General features: G+C 35.0%; 1 protein-coding gene across 1 annotated transcript in view; it reads left to right on the top strand.

The window, feature by feature from the left end:
* Positions 1 to 3,308: 3,308 nt before the first annotated feature.
* The window catches only part of LOC133317596 (ABC transporter B family member 15-like), a gene marked incomplete at its 3' end in the record, with an annotated part of 33,720 nt that continues 16,490 nt past the window's right edge, over positions 3,309 to 20,538 (top strand). The window contains exons 1-8 of the mRNA XM_061519455.1: positions 3,309 to 3,339; positions 7,698 to 7,721; positions 10,448 to 10,635; positions 10,730 to 10,784; positions 10,894 to 11,072; positions 11,483 to 11,940; positions 12,040 to 12,580; positions 14,085 to 14,951. Coding sequence (XP_061375439.1) covers positions 3,309 to 3,339; positions 7,698 to 7,721; positions 10,448 to 10,635; positions 10,730 to 10,784; positions 10,894 to 11,072; positions 11,483 to 11,940; positions 12,040 to 12,580; positions 14,085 to 14,951 — 2,343 coding nt within the window. The remainder of the gene's footprint in view (positions 3,340 to 7,697; positions 7,722 to 10,447; positions 10,636 to 10,729; positions 10,785 to 10,893; positions 11,073 to 11,482; positions 11,941 to 12,039; positions 12,581 to 14,084; positions 14,952 to 20,538) is intronic.

Here is a 20,538-nt window from a genome sequence, read left to right on the forward strand (position 1 = left end):
TATAACTATCGACCTGTGGCCTGACTTATTTACAAAAAATAAAAACCTTGTGTTATCAAAAAAAATAAAAAATAAATAAAAACCTTGTTTAGCATGTTTGCCTGTTTTAAAAAAATAAGACAACAAAAATTTATCCAAACAGAATATACAATCAACAACCCTAGTAATTCCATAAATATTCATAAATTCAATTTATATCCAAAAACCATAATATAGAATAAAATCATTCAAAAAGTCTGTTTAATCAATAAAATGGAGTGAAATGGATTGAGGAGCAAGAGATGGCTATTACAAGTAGTATAAAAAATTAAAATATAAATAAGAAATAATATACTAGACCAGCCTCAGAAGCTTTAAGGTCAAGCTTTTGAAGTAGAGCCTGAGGCCTTTTTATTAAACGAGCTTTTATAAAAGTCCAAGCTTGTCCCAACAACCAATTGTAGACATGTAAGCTCAGGCCTTCACGAGCCGAGACAAAGACTCCTGATTTATTTAGCACCCTTAATTATGAGTCATATGTTGCTGTCAGTCTAGTTGTGTCTTCTCGATATCGTGTACACGTGTCACTGTGATATATATATACGAGTTTTCTTACTCACTAAATCTATATCTTCAGGCATCTGATATATTGTTGGACTGGACCCTTAATGCCACTTAGTATGGGTTCAAATCAATAATAAAAATTTAGAAATTTATTCTGACTCTTGAGTGGCCATATGTTTAGTCCAAATAGTATTTGAACAACAATAAAATAAAAAAAGTACACTTTTTTTTTTTTGTTATTATGTCCATTACTTTTTAACAAATCAAGGGACCCATCAAGTAATTTAAGGGACATTATAGATCTCCAAAATTTTGGAGATAGGCCAAATTACTCATCTTTTAAAAAATATTTATCAATATATTAAAGTTTCCAATTTATGTACCAATTTGTTCTTTTTGACAAAAATTGATCATATGAATTCCGCCTTAAAGTTAAATTTTACACATCGTGACTCCATTTGCCACTTGATATTTACTCAAATAAATGCCTCATTTATTTGAATAAATATTGCACAGATTAACATCAAATTGAAATTGTTATTAAATTTATTAAGTCAAATAATATTTAAAATCATAAATAATTCTGAATTGTCTTGTAAAATATTTTTGAATCCTTAAAAATTAAAAAATATTAAATTTATTATCAATAATAATAATTTGACTATTTATTATTTTTTTCTCTATTGGTCTAAAATTTCAATCCACTCGATTTATTTTGGTAAATAAGAAAAAAAAACAATGATCATATTATTACCGCACGAATGAGAAACATATTTCGAAATCCTGCAAATTATCGCTTTAAAGCAAGTTTAAAAATATCAGATATATATGAAAAGATTAATCTAATAAAATTATTTTACATGAAAATAATAAGTGAAAAAAATATAAATTTATGTTTTCAGTAAAAAGTGTTTAATTTTGACTTGTGATATTATTTAAATAATTTACTTATGAGAATATAGTTGATTAGAAATCGAATTTGTTAAATAAAATAACATATGAAAACACCTTATTAAAAAATTATATTTTTTTTATATTTATTTACTTCATAAAATAGATAAACTATCGATCGACCTCTATCACAATTAATATATTACATCATCTCCCAAAATATATTTTTTATTTGTAATTTTATAATAAATATAAAATATAATTAAAAATATTAACATTATCAATAAATTATAAATAAAATTAAAGTGTGAAAATAATTAAATAATATTAGAATATTATGCCTATCAAACTATATGGAGCACAAAACTATTTGTGTTATCCTTCAACCAACAAAAAGTCATGTTGTACATCTACCCAAAAAAAAAAAAGTTATGTTATACGTCAAAAAATTGTATTAACCCTCATTGTCATTCAAATGCATGAAATAACTCCTATCAATTGTTACACGTGCTTACGTGGGTATTTTTGTATGAATACTTTATCGGTTTGGTGTTTGTCATTTTAAATGACATAAGTTATGTCATTTTAAGAGAGAGATAGACACAGAAAAATAGAAATCATGAGAGAGAGAAAGTGAGTGATTTTTTTTAATTTAAAATTCAAATAAATTTTGTTTTCTGTGTCTATCTCTCTATTAAAATGACATAATTTTATGTCATTTAAAATGACAAACATTTTTCCCATACTTTAAGGGTTTGGTGTTTGTTATTTTAAATGACATAAGTTATGTCATGTTAGGAGAGAGATAAACACAGAAAAACAGAAATCAAGGGAGAGAGAAAGTGAGTGGTTTTTTATAATTTAAAATTCAAATTTTCTGTGTCTGTATCTCTCTTAAAATGACATAACTTTCTGTCATTTAAAATGACAAACATTTTTTTCATTTATAAATAAATAAAAAACTGACACCGATTTTCAGAAGCGACGGTTCTTCCCACCCTTAAGTTTATACGTCGTATTATAACTGCAATGTAACGTTTTTAACACACACACACACACATATATATATATATATATATAGGGAATAACATCTGTCATTTTAAAATATATAAGCTTATATCATTTTAGATCCTAACTATTGATTTCCGTCCATCAACGGTTATAATTTATTAGATCAAAATTATTAATTAATTAATAATAAATTTGGCCCATTAAGTTTGACCCAATAGATTATAACCGTTGATGGACAAAAATCAACGGTTAGATCTAAAATGATATAAGTTTATATCCTTTAAAAGAATAAATGTTTTTTCCATATATATATATGGGAAGGGATCTTTTGACTCAAGGAGTAAGACTTAAACATCCATGCTGTTGATTTTCGTTTATCTAACGGTTATCATTTATTTCAAATTAATAATTAATTAATTTTTATAACTTATTAAACCATAACCGTTAGATGGACATAAATTAACGGCTGGGATGAGAAGTAAGAGTTTTAAGTCTAACTTTGGAGTCAAATGATTCATCCCCTATATATATATTGTAAAATTACTAAGAATTAAAAGAATAAGAATTAGAATATAGAGATAAGAGAATGTATTCTGGTTGTATTGTCAAACTACAATGATGCCTTATTTATAGGCTCGAGAAAATGAAAGTTACAATAACTGAAATTATTCTCCAACGGTCATAATATCTCCAACAGCCATAACGTCTCCAACATCCATAACGTCTCCAATAGTCATAACGGTTATATAACGGATATGGACAACCAATTATTTATAACACTCCCTCTTGGAAGTCCAATAATCCTATTGAGAAGAAATATGTATTAGAAGCTGCCTCATTAAAAACCTCACCAGGAAAACCCAATGGGACAAAACCATGGTGAAGGAAAAAAGAGTGCAACACATATTTCACTCCCCCTGATGATAACATTATTTAATATCTCTGAGTTTACACATCCCGATCTTGTATTCTCAAAACTTGAAGTAGGTAATGTCGTAAATAAATCTGCCAAATTGAACGAATTTGTTGAACATCAATTTCACCATTTTGTTGAAGATCATGAGTGAAGAAGAATGTTGATGATATATGCTTCGTTATGTCTCCTTTGATGTATCTTCCACTTAATTGAGTTATGCAAGCAGCATTATCTTCATGCAATATTGTTGGATTCTCTTTTTCTAAGAATCACATTCTTTTCGAATGTGTTGCGTCATTGAACTTGATCAAACACATTCTTGACTTTCTTCATGAATTGCTATTATCCCATGTCGTGCTTCTACTTGTGAATAAATATCCTGTCTGAAATCTAGCTTTGTGTGGATCCTGCATTAAAAGCCTTTATTGCTTTAATCTATTAATGATATTTGAAGCTCCATTCAACGAATTTTTCGGGAATTTTTATATGCTTTAAGCATTTTGGATCCTTCTAGGATTTTCATATATATTTCACTGTCAATTGAATAAGCCATATAAATAGGTTATAATAACATCTATTAGACGCATGTCAACCTTTTCATGTACTGCCAGATTATTAAAATATCTGAAGGTGATTTCATCCACCACAAGAAAATATAATAGATGCCAGACTTTAGCAAAATTCTTGTGCTACAACAATTTCATTATAATTTTTGCACATTTGTACCCCACTGGCATTACACCTTCGTGTTTGCACTATAGGTCCAAAAACTTTAAATTTGAATTGCGTCTTTATATTTTGGCCAATCTTCATCAAGATCCTCGTCTTGTTTCATATTTCATTTTATGCAAAATGTTGTCGACAACTATATCTTTATGGTTTCAACGTTTTCCTGTAATGACATAACTACTAGAGATCTCTTTGTTTTCATTATTTTCAGGTATCTGAACCTCCCTTGAGGTTTAATCAAAGTTATGTCTTCATGATTAAAAATGTTCTCCATTTATGACCATCTTAATCATTTGCTCCTTTCCTCTTTTGGAGGATTTTTATCCTTAGAACCAATCATTTTTCATGTGCAATATGAATTGGAGCATTTCCAGTTGGAATATTAGACTTACTGGTCAGTTAAACCATTTGGCAGTCAATGTATAATATCATTTTCTCATATTTGCTTTGTGCGAGGATCTATATGAGATAATAATGCACTATATATTTCCAACTGTTTATTCCCTCCCCCTCATGTTGGAAAGACTGATAACAATAATTCACTAAATCTCGAGTCATTATTTCAATATATTATTTAAGGAGATTCATATCCAACATATATTCTCAGCCATATTTGGGATTCATTTTTGTGCCTTGTGGTGGAGTAATTAGAATATAAATCGCACATCTAAAAATTATTTGGCTCCTGACCATAAGCCAATGTAATGGGAGATGATAACTTATTGGCATAACGCGCATAAGATATAGTATATCCCCATGCAAGAATAGGGAGTTTTGTTCTCATAAGCAATATTCTAGCAATCAATTGGAGACATCTAAATTCACTAGCATTGTGAAGAAGAATTGTCTTTATTATATAACATAGGAATTGTTCTCTTAATATTATCATTTAAGCAAACAACCTCATTAAATATCAAGATGTGAGTTACATGTGGCCATTTTGTAGATGCATCTATTAATTTCATAATATTTGAAAGGTCCACATGATGGGCGAATGGGCCCATATATTTCACCCTATATGTATTTTAAAAATGTAAGAGATTGAATCTCAACTTTAGCCAGTGATAATTTCTCTTGAGAACTAGCAGTACAAGAAGAATCTTCTGGTTCTTCAATGTATGATCATAATAATTTTCAATAATTTTTCACATCACATTTGATCCGGGATGGTCAACCAGTCATGCCATTTTTTGATAAATCAATTTTGTACTATCGTTTATTATGTTAACATTGCCTTCTTCCATTATCAAATAAGAGGAATATCAATAAAATAAAATAAAATAATTAAAAATCTTGTAGATGAAAAAAATAAAATTAAAAGAACATAAAATAAATACATTTAAAAGAAACAATAAATATCATGAATATCCATGTTCTTCATTAGAATAAAATGCATCAACATATATGTAAAGGAAAAGAAATAAGACTAAAGGAAGAATTACATTAAAAAGAAACAAGCTAATTAAATAAATAAGTTATTATCTTCAAAGAAGTCTGCAACATCCAGATGTGTAATATCAGTGAGGCCAGCAAAATCATCCTCTTTATAAGCAAAATCATCCTCTTTATAAAATCATCCTCTTTATAATATCAGTATCATTTTCGAAGGTCAAATTTGTTTCCACATTATTTTCTTTCTTCTTGATTGAGGCTTGATAAAACTTAACAAAATGTTCTGGAGTACGACAGATTCGTGACCAATGGCCTTTCATACCATATCGATAGTAGATATTTTCTTTACTCCTTGAAGAGTTACTTTGAGGGCCTTTATTATTCTCTTGTTTATTTCCATAATGGTGCCTATAAATATTTGGCCCCTTGCCTCGCCCACGCCCACGTTCGTGACCGCGTCCGCGTCCATGGCCACGACTATAAGTTTGTCTCCTTTCAAACTTATTATGAGTTGTTGCATTCGCTTCAGGGAATGGGACGAGCTTCATGATTTTTCATTAGTAGCTCATTATTTTGCTCAGCCACAAGGAGACATGATATTAATTCAGAATATTTCTTAAAGCCCCTTTCATGGTACTATTGTTGCAACAACATATTTGAAGCATGAAAAATGGAAAATGTTTTTTCCAATAAGTCCTCATCGGAATATTTTCTCCACATAACTTTAACTGAGAACTAATTTTAAAAATTGCAGAATTGTACTCGCTTATAGATTTAAAATCATGCAATCTCAAATGCACCCAATCATAGCGAGCTTTAGGCAAAATGACCATCTTTTGATGGTCGTATCTTTCTTTTAAATTATCCCACAATTCAAGTGGATTTTTCACAGTCAAATATTCAGCTTTTAAACCTTCACGGAGATGATGACGAAGGAAAATCATGGTCTTTGCCTTATCTTGTTTGGATGCTTCCTTTTCTTTCATAATTATATGCCCAAGACCTTTAACATCAAGGTGAATTTCAGCATCAAGGACTCATACCAAACAATTTTTGCCCGTTATATCAAGAGCAGCAAATTCAAGTTTTGCAAGATTTGACATGATGTTGTCTACTATAAAAGAAAAAGAAGGGTTAAAATAAATTTTATTTTGTACACAAGATGTACAAAATGTATAAATAAGACAATATTTAGTACAATAATATTTTAAATATTCTAATAACGGTAATCTTATATCATAAATTTGAATGTAACAATTATCAACTATATTTAAAATTAAAAAGAAATAAATTCATTTTTTTATTTTTTTATTCAAAAACTTTGAATAAATCCAAGGAATTCATCAATCTAGCTAACTTTCAAAACCAATAAAACATCAAGATCCAGAAATAATGAAAAAGAAGAAGAAGGAAATATCAAAAATCCAAAACGCATATGCAACTACGATTTCATTTGAATCATATAAACTGAAAACAACAAAAACCAATTTGGATGAGGAATTCATGAAAACCTGGTGGCAGCGGCATCGATGAAGCAGTAAGTGGCGGATTGCAAGATCACTTCAGAGCTTTCATGCTGATAACGTGTTGCAAAATTATTAAGAATTAGAAGAATAAGAATTACAATATAGAGATAAGAGAATGTATTTTGGTTGTATTGTCACACTACAACGATGCCTTATTTATAGGCTCGAGAAAATGAAAGTTACAAGAACTGAAATTATTCTCCAACGATCATAATATCTCCAACGGTCATAATATCTCCAACAGCCATAACGTCTCCAACGGCCATAACGTCTCCAACAGTCATAACGGTTATATAACGGATATGGACAACCAATAAATTATTTATAACAATATATACATATATATATATATATATACATATGTATGCAATATATATATAGGGGAGGTTATAGTTATTATCTCTTTTTTTTACTATCTCTTACTACACAATCTTAACCATATCCGTCAATCTAAAGGTTATAATTTATTGGGTCATATTTATTAATTAATTATTAATTTCCAATAAATTATAACCGTTAGATTGACGAAAATCAACAATTAAGATTATCTCTTACTACCAAATCTTAACCGTTTATTTCCGTCAATCTAAAGGATGTAATTTATTGGGTCATATTTATTAATTAATTATTAATTTCCAATAAATTATTAACCGTTAGATTGACGAAAATCAACGGTTAAGATTTGGTAGTAAGAGATAGTAAGAAAAATAGATAGTAACTATAACCACTCCCATATATATATATATATATATATATATATATATATATATATATATATATATATATATATATATATATACGGGGCGATATATTCTTACACCGGTGTAAGAGTTAGAAGGCTTACACCCAATCTTGACCATTGATCCACTTGTATCTAATGACTCACATTATTAAAAAATTAGAGCCCTTAGATATAATTGGGATCAATGGACAAGATTGAGAGTGTAACTTACACCGGTATAAAATGATCCTGACCCTATATATATATATATATATATATATATATATATATATATATATATATATATATATAAATGCATAATTATTTGACATTTATGTTAAACTCAAAAGTTTAACTGTTGATTTTTCGTCAATTAGGGATGTTAACTGGTCGAGCCATGCCGGGCTTTGTTCTCAAGAGAATAAGTCTGTGTTTAAATGTGATGTATCGCCTAACCTGTTACCTATTATAAATATAATTATCGGCATGTGGCCTGACTTATTTACAAAAAATAAAGGGTAAAGGATTTCTCCAGTCAATGGAGATAAGTTATCTCCGGTGAATCTAAAACGACGTCATTTTGGGACAAAAGTCAAGGTGTTTTTGTAATTCTGATATATTACAGGGTTATATTAGTCTTTATCATTATAATTTTTTAATTTTATAACCAAAAACGATGTAGTTTTGAGCTCACTGGAGATAACTTGATCTCCAGTGACTGGAGAAATACTTTTCCCAAAAATAAAAGACTGGTTTAGCCTGTAAAAAAAATTAAGAAATTTTTTTTATCCAAACAGAATATACGATCAACAACACTAATAATTCTACAAAGATTCATAAATTCAACGTATATCCAAATAGCATAATATAGAACAAAATCATTGAAAAAGTCTGTTTAACTAATAAAATAGGGTGAAATGAGTTGAGGAGAGAGAGAGCTATTATGAGTAATATAAAAAATATAAAATAAAAATAAAAGTTAGTATACTAGGCCAGCCTGAGAGGTTCTAAAGTCCGGCTTCCAACAACTAATTTTAGACATGTAAGTCTAGGTTTTCACGAGCTGGGCCAAACGTCCCTCATTCATTTAGCACCCTCCAGTCACTATAATGGTTATAATTTATTGCGTCACACTTATTATCTAATTAATAATTTTTAATAAATTATAAACATCAAATTGACGGAAATCAATAGTTAGAACTTGATGTCAAACTTTTAAATTTGACACCGGTGTTAAAGAATTATGTCCACATATATATATATATATATATATATATATATATATATAAAGTATATGTCATTTTAAATAACACAAGTCATGAAATTTCATAGACACAAAGACATGAGACTCACACCTTTATTTATTTATTTTTGTCTTTATTTTTCAGTGGGACTCATGCTTCCCTCTGTCTATGAAATGACATAACTTGTGTTATTTAAAATAACACACACTTGTTTTCAAAAAAAAAATAATAACACACTTTTCCTTTTATATATATATATATATATATATATATATATAGAAAGTATATGTCATTTTATATAACACAAGTCATGAAATTTCATAGACACAAAGACATGAGACCCACACCTTTATTTATTTATCTTTGTCTTTATTTTTCAGTGGGACTCATGCTTCCCTCTGTCTATGAAATGACATAACTTGTGTTATTTAAAATAACACACACTTGTTTTCAAAAAAACAAATAACACACTTTTCCTTATATATATATATATACGTCAGGATCATTTTACACCAGTGCAAGTTACACTCTCAATCTTGTCCGCTGATCTCACTTATATATAAGGGCTCAAATTTTTTAATAATGTGAGCCATTGGATACAAGTGGATCAATGATTAAGATTAAGTGTAAGACTTCTAACTCTTACACCGGTGGTGTAAGAATATCATGCCCTATATATATATATATATATATATATATATATATATATATATATATATATGGGGTTTGATTTTTTTTATGTTGCATAAGAATTGAATTCTCATGTTGTGACTCAACTAGTGGTGAGCCCCATATTTATTAAAAAAAGAAAAGAAAAATTTTCCATGCAAATCGAAAGGTCACATTATGAGAATTTAGTTCTTATGCAATATGAGAAAATATTTTTCAGATATATATATATATATATATATAATATTGACGTACTAAAATTTAAAAGAAAAAAGCAAGAATTCACCTATTCTTTATGAAAAGAAAGAATCTTGTCAACAAAAGCAGAAAAAGTGACATATCTAAACAAATAATCTAGAAAGTGGAATAAAATGAGAAAAAAAAATGCTTTTAAAAGTTGTATATATGGCTGTCAAAAATTCATGATGCTTTTGCAGAGATAATTATAGAGTTAAACAGGAGCAAATTCCCCTTATATCAGATGTTCCTCCATCCTCAAACACAATAACCCTCTCTACATGCCATCACCGATTCCCCAACCCTGACCCTATAAAGCGCATGCAATAGCACACACATACACACTGATTCCTATTAATTCATAAGAATGTCACATAGTTTTAAGGCCAAGAAACAAAGCTGGTTTTGGAAGCAAGCCAAATAAGGCATAAAAACCACTCTTAGTCAAGTGGGTCTGCGAATCTTGCTGTTGTTTGTTTCTCAAGAAAAGGATGTGTGAAAATGAGTGGGGATCAGAAAAGTGTAGCCATGGTTAATCAGGAAAAGAAGAAGATGAAGAAGAAAAATGGGTCTATTGGGTCCATTTTCATGCATGCTGATGGCCATGATTGGTTTCTTATGGTTTTCGGTATCTTTGGGGCAATTGGTGAAGGCTTGACCACCCCTCTAGCGTTGTATATAAGTAGCCTCATGATGAATAATATTGGGAGTTCATCTTCCATGGAAGGAAACACTTTCATCCATAACATCAATAAGGTTCTCTCTCTTTCTCAACACTATTAAACACTCAAAGAGAACATGCATGCAATTAAGAGTAGCTTACAAGGTTTTGGTTTTATTTGTGACGCAGAATTCAGTGGCTTGGTTATGTTTGGCTGGTTGGTCTTTTATTGTTTGCTTCCTCGGTTAGTTTTAGTTTTTTTCTATGATTTTGATGTTATTTTCCTCTTTTCATTTACATGAAGCAAAAGTACTATTGTAGTCTCTTACTTTTATTTTTGGACTTAATTGCAGAGGGTTATTGTTGGACAAGAACAAGTGAAAGACAAGCTGCGAGAATGAGATATAGGTATCTAAAAGCTGTTCTCAGACAAGAAGTTGCATACTTTGATTTGCATGTCACGAGTACATCAGAGATCATCACTAGCGTCTCCAATGACAGCCTCATAATTCAAGATGTTCTTAGTGAGAAGGTGATAGATGTTACCAAAATCACCTTCATTTGATTTTAATCTTATTATAATTTTTCTATCGGCAAGCCTCAAGTAGTGGCAAAATTACTCATTTGTAAGTCACGGGTTTGAATCCGGATTTCCTGTAATAGTGGCAAACCTGCTTATTTATGACTGAAAGATCTCATCCGATATCTGAAATAGTAGCATTTGTGACTGAAAGATCACAAATTTGATTCCAAATTTATAAGTTGCTTGTTTGTCACTGAAAGGTCACAAGTTTGAATCTGGATTTGGATATGAGGAATTACCTCTTTACAAATATGTGAGGATAGTTGGGATTTAATGTGGAGTTTTTTTTTTATTATAATTTTTCAGAGTTCTCACAATTTATTTTTAACATAAATTACATATTGTGACATGAAAACTAGGTACCAAATTTCTTGATGAACTTTTCTACATTCGTTGGGAGTTACATAGCGGCTTTTGCAATGATGTGGAGATTGGCTATTTTGGGGTTTCCTTTTGTGGTTCTTCTATTGATCCCTGGTATAATTTATGGGAAAACTTTGATGGGATTGGGTAGCAAGATCAGAGAAGAGTATAATCAAGCTGGTATAGTAGCAGAACAAACAATATCTTCCATCAGAACCGTTTATTCATTTGTGGGAGAAAACAAGACCATAACTGCTTTCTCTAATGCTCTAAGAGGGACTGTTAAGTTGGGGTTGAAACAAGGCTTAGCTAAAGGTTTAGCCATTGGAAGCAACGGTATTGTTTTCATTATGTGGTCTTTCATGTGCTATTATGGTAGCAGAATGGTCATTTACCATGGCGCTAAAGGAGGAACAGTTTTCGCAGTTGGAGCAGCCATATCTGTTGGTGGATTGTAAATATATCTATCTACCTACCCTTTATTTCATTCATTTTCAGCTCAAAATATCAACAATTTGTATACTAATTAAGTTCTTCTTTTTGTGTGAAATAGAGGGTTAGGAGCTTGTTTATCCAATGTGAAGTACTTCTCTGAAGCAAGTTTGGCAGGGGAACGTATAAAGGGAGTGATAAAAAGAGTTCCAAAGATTGATTCTGACAATATGGTTGGGGAGATTCTTGAAAACGTTTCTGGGGAAGTGGAATTTGACCATGTTGAATTTGCTTACCCATCAAGACCAGACAGCATTATCCTTAATGATTTATGCCTTACGATTCCTGCATGCAAGACAGTGGCCTTGGTGGGTGAGAGTGGCTCAGGAAAATCAACTGTTATACAACTTTTGCAGAGATTTTATGACCCACTTGGGGGAGAGATACGTCTTGATGGGGTGGCTATTCATAAGTTGCAGCTCAAGTGGCTTAGGTCACAGATGGGTTTGGTTAGCCAAGAGCCTGCTCTATTTGCAACCAGCATTAAAGAGAACATACTTTTTGGTAAGGAGGATGCCACAGAGGATGAGGTTGTTGAGGCTTCAAAAGCTTCCAATGCTCATAATTTCATTTCACTGCTCCCTCAGGGTTACCATACACAGGTTAGTATGACAAATATACTATACTTTTTTTTTCCTGGGTAGTAGTATATTTGCCAATGACACCCTAAGTACATCAATATGCATAGACATGTACTCTTACCTAAGAGTTGTTGATTTATTTAGTGGTATCAACATGGACTAAGGATAATGTATTAGATTCTAAAAAATCTTACCTCCACTAGCGAAAAATCTATTGTACTATGATGCAAGTATATTAAATCAATAAAAGTGTATCACGTACAGCTTTGTATTATATCGAAGAGAAAAAACTTCAATGCATCCGATACACTGAAATTAAGTGCATCCGGTGCACTAAAATGCATCAATGCTCTCCTCCTCTAGAAAGAAAGGACGTAGAAGCTCAAATTCCAAACTGAATTTAGAATATTTAAAAGATGATTTTGACTTTGTGTCCTGCATATTTCACTCTCACTTTGGGACCAAATGTCACATCACATCTCTCATCTTTGTGTAACCACCTACATATACATGTTCTTATCCAAAGGAATGGACTTTTGGCCATTTACATTCTCTCAAATATGCTGGTTCCATGATATTATGTCAAGTAACTAATTCTCTCAAAAACTTAGCTGAAAACACATAGAATGATTTTATTATAGGTTTGCATTTGTCATTTAACATGACACAACAAATTTTTCTACACACGCAATATTTTGTGGGACTCACACTTTTTGAAGAAAAAAGAAAAAGAAAAAATTATGACACGCAAAACGAATCTCTTTAACATTACATAATCACTTTTCCTACAAAGTAACTCTTATAAAACTCTTTATTATATATTTTTTTAACAATTGGCGGAACATAACTAAAAGCTCCTTGAACAAGCCACATTGGAGACATAAACCATATCTGCTCACTCTTTTTAAGATCATAGATCAATCTATTAGTCCATTATGTCTAGCTTAACCTTAAGATTTTATAAGAGAACACAAATAATGCAGAAGTCATATCACCACTTCCCATCGAGTACGTGAGGACTGTGGAGCCTGTTTGGATCCTCTTATTTTTAAGCTAGAAGCTACTTATAAACTAAAGCTAAAAAAAAAGGTTAAAAAAAGAAGTTAAAAGCTGTTTGGAAATTACATAAAAATTTTGGCTTAAAAATTAGTTAAAAACACATATTCAAGAAAATTATTTCTCTATCTATCTTTATCACTCTTCATTTAAAAAAAAACACACAATTCAAGAAAAACAGATAAGAGCTTAAAAAAAAGCTCCTCCTAGAAACTTTTAATTTTCAGCTTTTTTTTCATTATAAAAAAAGAATTTTTCGTTATAAGAGTTTTTTTTCAAAACTGTTTGGCCTAGCTTATGCTTATTTCTTATTTCTAACGGGCACTTAGTTGCCGTGTTAACTTTGCATATTTGAAAGAAAGAAAAAATTATTTTCCGAATTTGAATATCCTTGCCCTCTTATAATGCAAAAATCATACCAAATTAAGAGTTTTCTTTTTTTTTTTTTTCTTAATAATTGCATGTGCAGGTTGGAGAGAGAGGGATTCAAATGTCAGGGGGACAAAAACAGAGGATAGCAATTGCACGAGCAATGATTAAGAAACCTCGAATCCTTCTCCTAGATGAAGCAACCAGTGCACTAGACACCGAGTCTGAACGACTCGTCCAAGAAGCACTCGACAACGCAGCCATGGGTTGCACCGCCATCATCATCGCTCACCGCTTATCCACCATTCAAAACGCCGACGTCATCGCCGTCATGAAACGCGGAAAGGTCATAGAGACAGGTTCACATAACGAACTCATCCAAAACGAAAACGGCCTCTACAACTCCATGGTTCGTCTCCAACAAACACTCAAATTATCCAAAACAGAAGAAACAGAATCCGTTACTCCTCTAACCGTCTCAACCACTTCTACTGTCCCAGACATCCACAACAACAACAATAACAACAACCTTGTAGGCCCCACCAACTCAGTTATTGCAGAAGAGAAGAGAGTTCAAGTGCCATCATTTAAGAGATTGCTTGCACTGAATGCTCCAGAATGGAAGCATGCAGTTATGGGGTGTTTGAATGCGATGCTATTCGGTGCGGTTCAACCTGTTTATGCATTCGTGGTGGGGTCCATGATATTAGTGTATTTTAACACGGATCATGAGGAGATAAAAAATAAGACGAGGGTGTATTCGCTTTGCTTTTTGGGTCTTGCTGTGTTCTCTTTTGTTGTTAATATTGGACAACATTATAGCTTTGCTTACATGGGAGAGTATTTGACCAAACGGGTCAGAGAGGCTATGCTTTATAAGATACTCACTTTTGAAGTTGGGTGGTTTGACCAGGACCAAAATTCAAGCGGTGCTATTTGTTCTAGACTTGCCAAAGATGCTAACGTGGTACGTTTAACTCACTTCTTTATTTTTTGATATGCGTGTGTTTACTTGGAACGGCTATCTATCATGTAGGTGCTTTTTGACCCTTATAACCTTTTATTAATAATTAATTATCAAATTGATCTTCATTATAAACTATTTCAAAAATTTAACCCCCTCCAAAAACATAACACCAATCTGCCCCTGTTTGACCGTTGACCACCAAGCCTACCCGAGTATTTTTTGAAATTTTTTGCCTACTCGGGTAGAGAGGAGTGTACCCGGATATTTTTCTTGACACCTGAGAAATTGTTTGAATTATTTACCCGGGTAGGGAGGGGTGTACCCGGGTAAATAATTGAAAGGCTACTTGGACCAAACTATGATCAATGAGCTCGTACAGGTAGTCTTCCACAACATCATCTGGATCTCTAGTCCCTGTTTCCTCTATAAATCCTTCAGCAACCCACTTTTCCAACAGTGGCCTAACAGGAATTTCAAAGTCTTTGGGGAATATCCCAAGATATAGAAAGCATGTCTTCAATCTTGTTGGCAAGTTATCATAACTGAGTTTGAGTACTATATCGGGTCTCATCTCGAGTGAGATACCAATTGACATGGCCCACCACTTTGGACCATTTTGTTGGGAAAAAACTCGGTTCCCTCAGATCGGCTCAGGGGCCTTTGTGTGGAAGTCAGTCAGCAAGATCCTAATCTCGGATCTCGGCAATACCTCGGCCTGAACTTCACCAGGTCGGACAGCGCAGCGGAAAATCAAAACGAAAAATAGGAGAGAGAGAAGAAGAACACAACCAGATTTAACGTGGGAAAACCTTCTCCAATGAAGAAGTAAAAACCCACAGGACCTAGTCCAGATCAGAAATCCACTACGAAAATAATGGTTACAAATAATCAAATACACCAATGTGGTGGTTAACTCAACCTCTCCAACAATGGTGATAATCAAACTACCCTAGAGATGTTTCACTCAAACTCTCTCTAGAGATCTCTCAAATGCAAAGCATAAAGCTTTGCTCAAACAATCAAATAATTCTCTCAAATTTGCGCTATCAAATCTGACCTTTTCAAATCTAACCTAGCCTCCAACCACAACAATGAGTATATATAGAGGAGGTGGAAATTAGGGTTAGGGTTTTTAGGAAACCCCTCAAATGGGCTTGGGCTTAGCATTGAAGGAGGAAGCCCAACAAATCTCCCCCTCCGACTTCAATGCGTCGGCCTCAGCATCAATCCGGCTCCTTCACAGTAGTCTTCAAATTTTCTTGCTGGAACCGGCTTCGTCATCATGTCGGACCAATTTTGGTCAGTGTGCACCTTGACGAGTTCGAGCTCACCACCTTCCACCACATCCCGGATCCAGTGATACCTCACATCAATATGCTTAGTGCGGGAATGATAGGTTGAATTCTTCGCAAGATGGATTGCACTTTGATTATCACAACCCAGCTCGTACTTGTCTTGATCATGGCCGAGTTCCATGAGGAACTTCTTCATCCACAACATCTCTTTGCTTGCCTCAGTAGCGGCAATGTACTCAGCCTCAGTTGTAGATAGTGCAACACATTTCTGAAGTCTTGATTGCCAAGAGACAGCTCCTCCGACAAATCTCATCAAATATCCTGTAGTCGACTTCCTCGAGTCGGCGTCTCCCCCTAAATCAGAATCCGAGTAGCCTTGCAACTCGGCTTTGCCTTCTCCAAATCGGAGACATAAGTCGGTCGTACCTCGAAGGTACTTGAAGATCCACTTCACTACTTCCCAGTGCTCTTTGTCGGGGTTTGACAAATACCGGCTTACCATTCCAACAGCATACGCCAAGTCGGGTCTAGTGCAAACCATTGCATACATCAAGCTTCCGACGGCGGATTGGTAAGGGACCTTCATCATCTCATCTTTGTCATCATCAGATCTCGGACATTGCTTTTGGTTCAGCTTTATGTGTCCGGCTAGGGGGGTGCTCACTGTTTTGGCTTTGTCCATGCTGAATCTCTTCAGAATCTTCTCAATATATTTCTCTTGACTCAGCCATAGTAGCTTCTTCTGTCTATCTCGGATAATCTTTATTCCGAGAATCTGCTTTGCAGGGCCGAGGTCCTTCATTGCGAAGGACGAGCTTAATGCCTTTTTCAGGGCGGCTATCCTCGATTTATCTTTCCCTACAATAAGCATGTCGTCAACATATAACAACAATATCAGAAAATCTCCAGTCTCATACCTCTTCACAAATACGCAGTGGTCGGCTTCAGTCTTCTCAAACTTATGATCAATCATGAATGATTCAAATTTCTTGTACCACTTCCGAGGTGCTTGATTCAAGCCATAGAGACTCTTCTTCAACCGACATACCAAGCCTTCTTGGTTTGGAGCTTGGAACCCTTCAGGTTGCTCCATATATATCTCTTCTTCTAAGTCACCGTGAAGAAATGTCGTCTTCACGTCCATTTGTTCTACCTCGAGGTCCATTGAAGCCGCCATGGCTAACACAGTTCGGACCGAGGTCATTTTCACCACAGGAGAAAAGATCTCCTCAAAATCAACTCCTTTCTTCTGATTGCAGCATTTCACTACAATCCGAGCTTTGTATCTCGGCTTTTTCCCGTTCTCTTCATTCTTAATCTTGTAGACCCATTTATTCTTCAGAGCTCGTCTTCCTTTTGGCAACTCAGTCAGCTCATAAGTTTGATTCTCGTGCAGAGACTTCATCTCGTCTTGCATTGCCTTTTCCCATTCTTCTTTCTCTGAGCTCGTCACAGCCTCATCATAACTTTGAGGCTCACCGTCTTCAGCAACAACGGTGTATTCATCGGATGGGTATCTTGTAGAGGGTCTTCTTTCTCGAGTTGGATATCTCGGCTGTTCCTCAGCTTGAGAACCCGGTTCATCAATTTCATCCCGGATCTCATCTTCAACTCGGACCTCAGTGTCTTGGTCATCTTCAGCTTGTTTCTGGTCATCAATTTCTTCATTCTCTTGATTTTCTCCCCCTGCTTCAGCTCGGACAGGAGGGATGGGTTCTTCACGTCTGACAGTAACCCGGGCTTTGGGCTTCGAGATGTCATGAATGTTCTCATGCTCATGAAAGATCACATCTCGGCTTCTCACGATCTTCTTATTGATTGGATCCCAAAGTCGGAACCCGAACTCACATCTCGGCGAACCAAGATAAATGCATTCTTTGGTCTTTGCATCAAGTTTGGCCCTTTCATCTTTAGGGATATGCACGAAAGCTCGGCATCCAAACACTTTCAGTTGATTGTAGGCCGCTTTTCGACCTGTCCAGACTTCTTCTGGAATTTCTCCTTCAAGTGGCTGTGATGGTGAGAGGTTGATTAAATCAACAGTTGTTTTGACGGCTTCTCCCCAGAATGATTTTGGCAATCCGGCATTGGATAACATGCTTCAGACCTTTTCTTCAATAGCTCTGTTCATCCGCTCAGCCAGTCCATTCAGCTGAGGTGTCTTGGGGGGCGTCTTCTCAATTCGAATCCCGGCCGCTCTGCAGTATGCATCAAATGGGCCGCAATACTCACCACCATTATCAGATCGGACCACCATCAATTTCTTGCCAGTCTCCCTTTCAACCATCGCATGGAATTCTTTAAAGGATTGGAGTACTTGGTCTTTAGACTTCAACAAATATACCCACACTTTGCGGGAATGGTCATCTATAAATGAAACAAAGTACTGAGCTCCTCCAAGAGATTTCTCCGACATGGAGCAAACATCAGTATGGACGAGGTCAAGAATATTCCTGCGTCGTCTTGGTTGATCCGGTCTCACAAAAGAAACCCGGTGCTGCTTTCCAGCTAGGCAGTGCGTGCAACTCTCCAACGCTTGGCCTTTCAACCCGGTCAGTAATCCTTTCTTGTTCAGGATCTGTAGCCCTTTCTCGCTCATGTGGTCGAGGCGCTTGTGCCATAGCTCCAAGCTAGGTTCATCTCGAACAGAATTGGCTTCTCCGCCATTGATCTTTCCTTGCATCACGTACAAGGAGCCTTCCTTCTTACCTCGGGCCACGACCAAGTTTCCCTTGGCCAGCTTCCATCTCACGCTACCGAAGTAGTTTACTAACCCGACATCATCAAGTTTGCCTACCGAGATTAGGTTCAAACGCATGTCAGGAACATGCCTTACATCTTTCAACACAAGTCGGCATCCGACATCTGTGGTCAGAGTTACATCACCGACACCAACAATCTTGCTGGTCACTTGATTTCCCATCTTCACGACTCCAAAATCACCACCTCGATAAGAGGAGAAAAAACCTTTGTGTGGAGTAACGTGGAAGGAGGCACCGGAGTCAACAATCCAGGTGCAGTCATCATATGCAACATTCAAATAATTATCCTCACCAAGGAGGAATATCTCGGCATCCGAGTTGGCAGCCACCGCAGTGGTGCTCTTGTCTTTCCTCTTCTTGGGAATAATCTGATCCGGCTTCATAGAGCCGTTCTTCTCATCATTCTGTAGGGTCCAACAGTCTGGCTTCTTATGGGCTGTCTTTCCACAGTAAAAGCACTTCAACTCATATTTCGGCTTTGACCGACCTCTGGACTTGTCTCGTCTGTCACGACCTCTACATCGGCTTTTGCTTCTACCGCGGGAGTCGGATTTCCCTTTGTTCTCAGCAACGTTGGCCTCAGACGTACTCGAAATACCTCGTTCTTTTCTCCTGGATTCTTCGCCCAGAAGGCTGTCTGTCACGACATCCATCTCCAATTTTCCATCCGGAGTCGAGTTATTCAGGGTCACCACCAGAGTATCCCAGCTTTCTGGCAGCAAGCTCAACAGCAGCAATGCCTGCAGTTCTTCATCAATTTTCATATCAGCCTTTGACAGCTGATTCACAATACCTTTGTAGGTGTTCAGGTGTTCAATCATGCTCATGCCATCCTTGTATTCAAGCTTAACAAGTCGGCGAACCAGGTGTGCTTTGTTCCTGGGAGTCTTCTTCTGAATCATGGACTCTAATTTCGTCCACAACTCATACGCGTTCGTGAATTCGGACACGTGCTCAAAGAGACTTTTATCAATATATTTCCTGATCGTGGCTACCGCCTTCCGACTCAGGATCTCCCACTCCTTATCAGTTTTGCCTGCCTGTCTCTCATCAAGGATAATGGGCTCATGCAAATCTTTGCAGTAGAGATGATCTTCCATCATCGGTCTCCAATATGTGAAATTATATGCGGTCAACTTGAACATATCTCCATCATGAGTTATGCCACTGGTCTCCATCTCGTCTCCCTCAGAACCCGTCGAACCTGGGCTCTGATACCACTGTTGGGAAAAAACTCGGTTCCCTCAGATCAGCTCAGGGGCCTTTGTGCGGAAGTCAGTCAGCAAGATCCTGATCTCGGATCTCGGCAATACCTCGGCCTGAACTTCACCTGGTCGGGCAGCGCAGCGGAAAATCAAAATGAAAAATAGGAGAGAGAGAGAAGAAGAACACAACCAGATTTAACGTGAAAAAACCTTCTCCAATGAAGAAGTAAAAACCCACGGGACCTAGTCCAGATCAGAAATCCACTATGAAAATAATGGTTACAAATAATCAAATACACCAATGTGGTGGTTAACTCAACCTCTC

The sequence above is a fragment of the Gastrolobium bilobum genome, unplaced genomic scaffold (assembly GCF_033153095.1).
Source record: "Gastrolobium bilobum isolate Gb01-03AN ecotype WA unplaced genomic scaffold, APGP_CSIRO_Gbil_v1 utg122362, whole genome shotgun sequence".
Lineage (NCBI taxonomy): Eukaryota > Viridiplantae > Streptophyta > Magnoliopsida > Fabales > Fabaceae > Gastrolobium > Gastrolobium bilobum.